Source organism: Sinohyriopsis cumingii, chromosome 14 (genome assembly GCF_028554795.1).
Source record: "Sinohyriopsis cumingii isolate HCF-2022 chromosome 14, ASM2855479v2, whole genome shotgun sequence".
NCBI lineage: Eukaryota > Metazoa > Mollusca > Bivalvia > Unionida > Unionidae > Sinohyriopsis > Sinohyriopsis cumingii.
In genome coordinates, this window is record NC_142974.1 from 21,023,910 (window position 1) to 21,029,515 (window position 5,606).

The 5,606-nt window shown below is 36.8% G+C and overlaps 1 protein-coding gene across 4 annotated transcripts in view; it reads left to right on the forward strand.

Moving 5' to 3' along the window:
* The first annotated feature begins 933 nt into the window (after nt 1-933).
* The window catches only part of LOC149783393 (uncharacterized), a 24,251-nt gene continuing 19,578 nt past the window's right edge, over nt 934-5,606 (forward strand). For 2 of the 4 annotated variants that reach the window (XR_016413595.1, XM_089931622.1), the window contains exons 1-4: nt 934-1,247; nt 2,573-3,260; nt 4,265-4,474; nt 5,410-5,606. The exon at nt 5,410-5,606 is cut by the window's right edge. Coding sequence is in view for 3 of the 4 variants with exons in the window: in XM_089931622.1 (XP_089787748.1) it covers nt 2,603-3,260; nt 4,265-4,474; nt 5,410-5,606 (1,065 nt within the window). In the remaining variant the exon portion in view is untranslated. The remainder of the gene's footprint in view (nt 1,248-2,572; nt 3,261-4,264; nt 4,475-5,409) is intronic. The other 2 variants (XM_089931624.1, XM_089931623.1) reach the window with 1 other exon arrangement.

Genomic DNA, 5,606 nt, shown 5'->3' on the forward strand with positions numbered 1-5,606 from the left:
GACTACACAGTTCAAGAGCAGCTATGTCTTTTAAAATCGCGGACCTCGTACTCTTGTTTAACGACTTCCAATTCCATTCAATACCATCTGGGAAGAACATTAGAGTCTTGTTTCTGAAAAACTACTCAAATAACAACCTGCATTAATACAAACATTCTCTATCTTATTAAAAGGCCCACCTTAAGCTTCATGAGTCTGTCAATCCGATCGTTACACCTTGGTTAGTGTTTTGTTTTTATTTTAACGGTCAGATTATTTCAGACAAAGTGATAAGGAATGTCTGTTTCGTAGAAACATTTATTGCTTTTCAGTTTCTTTTATTCTGTCGCATTTTATGTTTCACATCTGTATCCATTATCCAATTTATTACTCGACGATTCATTTCTTTATCTGGCAAGGAGATGCTTGTGGCGTACAACCTATTCAACAGGTAAATGCTCTTTATCAATCTGTGAGGAAGAAAATCCTAAAAGAATATGCATGTTGGTATTGTTATTCAATTAGGACTGATGCCGAAAACGTACTAGCCGCCAAGGCTTTAAAAGAATGATTAAGGCCTGTGCATTCTAAAAGAGCATCATTTCCAAAATGGCATGCTCCTGTATACGTTTTACTACAGTGACTAAAGCGATTCTACTTCTGAACATCGGCGGTATAGGTAATGTTTGTATTAGGTAATGAGCTAGTGTTTGTTGTCGACCGTACTATGACTGCCTCATTCGATGTTGTTATGACTGGCTTTGCTTGCCAGCAATTTTAAAATAATATTCAACACGCTACACTCACACAGGAATACATATGTCGAATTATGTCCAGTGAAGTCCTTCAATAATATCTCTACAACTTTACTTAAGCTCATAATCTGAAAGTCCTTGAAAACAGGTTACGAAATGAAGTGATTGGTGAAGCATAACGACTATTTGCACACCATTCAAACTTGTAAAGAACAGGATGTAAAGGTTATCATCTGAGAGTCACCTGTACACATAACATGTACGATAAGGCAGACACACGAGCATACGGATACACAACGGGACTAATACGTGTATACATTGTCACACATACATTCAAAAGGGTTGTGGACTTTCCAAGGGCAATCGTGAGAAGCACAGAGAGTTAGATAAACGAACCGGTAGATCGATATTCATGCGTGTGATTTATGTAGCTGTAGGCGGGATATGATATTTATCTTCCTGTTACACTGTACTCAGACCTGGAACAATACAGATTAAACTGACGTCGCCCAGGTAAGGTATCACTTATGCATGAAATGTATATCAAAATTCATACCCAAACACACACACACACACACACACACATGGAGATGCATCAAAAATCAAAACTGAACTTCGATTTGAACATCGCTTGGCCAGTTCCTTTTCGATTAGAGAAATAATCTCGCAAATGGTTGTAGGAATACATATAATTTAAAATTTGGCTGGTGATTCGCCAGCGGCAGGGTGTCCCACGTATGTTGCGACAGAAAATACGTTCGTGATCCGATTGCATCATTGTCTTCTTCCAACAATATATTGTGATATATGAAAAAAATGTAGTTTCGAATCTAGTTCCCAATGGCTGCGAATTACATAGGAAGTTTCGTTCTCGACTTAACGGGAAAGACCGAGGATAGTTAAGTGCTGAAGCGAAATAATGAGAACAACCACACTCACTAGGTATAGCGGGACGTTATGCTAAATGATATATTACGAATGCATGGAAAGATATACATAACTCATCACAAACGCAAATATACCCACAGAGCATTTTACCGAAAATCACTTGATTCCTTTCAAATCTTTCCAGAAAAAGTCAAATAAATAACTCTTCTTTGCCAGTCTGCACATAATTTTTATATGTATTTCAATGTCAGCATAAATAAATCTCCAAAGATAGCCTGCCCGATACAAAAGTATATGCATATCGCAATGAATAATATCCGCAACAGATTCATTGTTATTATGTATAATAAAGTACACGCAAACATCTACAATACTTGCATCAATGGTAAATAAGAGATTGATGACTCTGTACAGAGTATGCCTCTTTTTTAGGATAGTAACGCATCAAGTTCTTGTTTCTTGAACGTCATGACAAAAATGATTGAGGAATAAATACATTACATTTAAACTTGTAAGTTCGATGGCGCATTTGATTGGTTCAAATGCGGCATAGCATGTAGCGTCCAACAGTCATGTGCGATAGAGAGCGAACATTCCCAGTCGATTGAAGAAAAAAAACAAAACGAAAATTGTATTCACCCCATTAAAGTGGCAAGCAAAGTTTTCAATGTAAATGCAGTTAAATTTATTAGCAAAATGACTGCTTCTTGTAATCTTGATTTTATTTTCCAGGAGACTCAGACACGTCCTCATTATAGCTGAACCGTTTCATTATTTTGAAGACCTAAATTTAAATAAATCAAATAAAAAATAAATTCACATACATTTTACTGCATTAAGATTGCGGATGTTAACCACATAGAACGGTTCAGGCAATTGGTTTTGGTGTAAGTATAATAATTAAAACATTATATATTTTAGTGAAAAGCTTCAGATACGTTTTGTTTCAGTTTTTAATTTCTTGAAGTCTGTTCCAAAAGATGTCTTATAGCAGATGCTCAATTGTGTGCCAAACAGTCCTGAGGAAAATACAAGCAAAGACAATTTCCGAGGACGAATTAGGAAAAGCCGAATCATTCCGCTTATTCAGTATCTCTAGACCACATATGCGAGGATTCCATGCCTCTTGGCTGAGCTTCTTTGTCGCCTTTACATCATGGTTTAGCGTTCAACCTCTAATTCCTACAATAGCAAAAGAGCTTAGTCTTTCTAAGGTGGAGATTGCACGCTCTGGAATTGCAAGCATCTCAGTGACAATTTTTGCACGAGTCTGTGTCGGGCCGCTGTGTGACAAATTTGGTCCAAGACGCATAATGTCAGCTATTATGATAATGGGATCACTCCCGTTAGCGTTATCAGGTCTAATCCGAGACGGCACAGGATTACTGATAATCCGACTGTTCATTGGAATCCTTGGGGCAACATTCATACCATGCCAGTTTTGGACCTCGGCCATGTTCAACGAGAAGATCATCGGGACTGCCAATGCTGTTGTTGCTGGATGGGGAAACCTTGGTGGTGGCGCCACCTTCTTACTCATGCCAGCTCTGTTTGAATTGGTCAAGATAAGCGGAGGGGATGAATATCTGTCATGGAAAATTGCCCTCGTCATTCCTGCTTCAATTACTCTCGGATTCGGTGAGTTTTCGAAACAACATCCGCACTTTTTATTTCTGTTTTATTCTTGATTGTGTTTTATCTTTTCATTGGTGTACTTACCAGGAAAGAATAAGGTAAACTAATTCTAATGTAACATTTCTCGTACCAATTATTTGCATGAGATAAAAATTTAATTACTAATGTACCCAAATGAATTTACATGTGGATATATAAATCCACAAAGAAAAGTCTGACAAGAAATTCAAAGATTTCAAAAATTATCACTAGAAATATTACTGGCTGTTTCTTACGCTGTTGTTGCTGTTAGTGTATTATTGATATTGTTTCTGCCACTAATACTGTCATGCGCCAGAAATCCGGGGAAACCGGGTAATAGAAGAACCTTTGTCTTTCATGCGATGCGCTATTAATCAAACATGTATGAGCGTTCCGTTTCATTTACGTGACGTAGTTACAAGTCTCATGTGTTTCCATTTGAAAAGTCAAAGATATAAACTGTTATAAGGACTGTTTTTAATGGAGAAAACACCACCATTACCTCAAAGGAACCCCACAAAAACCCAGAAAGTATTTAACATGTATTTTTTGACAGAGAAAGTTTTCAGTCTTTTTATTTATAAATACAGATGTTCAGTTATACTGTTGAAACGGCTTCCCGTAATAACAAGACTGATGTATTTTCCAAAACATAAGGTCTTCTTTAATTATCATGATTACATCTCTTCATTGGATTGGGGTATGCTCATCATGCATATAAAATATGATGTATGTAGTGGCTTGATGGGGATTTATTCATTATGAGTACAACATATTAGCCCTGTAGTGTATGGAATATGTATTTAATTATTTAATCAATGTGAGAGCAAAATATTGTCCCTTTTGTGGCCAGAATGAGATTAAATCATTGTACCTACAATCTATGAGCCCTGTAGTAGCCGGATCGGGATATCATCTTAGTCTTAAATTAATACATGAAAGAATGACTAAGTATATACTAATGACCTCAATATTTTAACATTTAGGTATATTAATAATTTGGACGACAGACGACTGTCCTCAAGGACACTGGTCCCAACACAAGCTCCCGGAGAGGAAACGTGACGGTGCTGTTGTCAATAGTAATGGGGCTAACGATGACAAAAATGATAACAAAGGTGATAAAAAGGAGGGAGCTGATAGGAAAGTGGAACAAATAATCATTGGTGTAGAAACGAATACAAAGGCTGACGCAGGTAAATTGTCTTCATCATTAAGCTTCAGATTTTGAAATCCTATGAACTAAAATTTCCACGTTTTCTCTGAATATGTGTGTAAATTGAATACTTTGCTATTTTGACTTTTTGATGAGGACATAATTACGAACATTAATAGGAACTAATGAGACTCTGAATCGGCTGTTTGAATAGCATGTCGAATCATCGCTAAAGGATGGACTTATGTCAAGCTCGATGGCACAGCTTTTGCTTAGCACAACTCCACCAAATTCTGTTTTAAGATAATTTATATGACGGTAACATGCTCGCAAATCAAACGCCAGATCACATCTTCAGCAACTGAAAATGTTTCTTACAGCTGAATGCCTCCATGTTGATACATGCACAAGGTTAAATACCAAGTCCCACTTAAATCTTTTCAAACGTGCTGACTATAAAGGGTATGAGGGTAGGGGAGGAAAGGAGGTTGCAAAATAAAATACTCAAAACGAGCACAAGAAACGAGAAAATGCTTACAAATCAGCACTCACTGGAAGGTATTTTTTAAAATTTAGAATATATTTAGAATCTGTTCTACCCTAGATGTCGCTTAGCATGATGTGCTGATCTACCAGTTTAGAAGATATTTAAAAACTGTTCTACTCTAGATGTCGCTTAGCATGAGTTGTTGGGCAATCGTTTTCATGTCCAAACGCAGGATATACTTTAAGATGAAGACTATAATAATTTCAAGTACAAGAACATCTCTTTGCCACTTGACAATTATAAACTAGAATATTTTGGTAATTTGACTAGACTGTCAAATTGGTATCTGGCTTTGTGCTTGTTCTCGGAACATCTGATGCCTTCGCAATAATCGATAGGCATTGTCGGCTCAACTATGGTATAAAAACGAAAGAGCTCCAATCATTTTTTCTGAAAGATTATTACAATCTGCATTTATTTTCTTGCAGGTGATGAATGCAACGATCGCGTAATTTGTTGTGTTAAAGATAACTGTTGGATGTATTTTACGGTTCTTGTTTTGTTTGCTCACTACGGACTCTGCTTTGGGGTAGAAATAGCTGTTAATACGGTTATGAACTTGTATTTCTTGTATCGCTTCAAAAGAGTAAATTGTACATCGAACGCCGAGGGACAAGTACCTCTA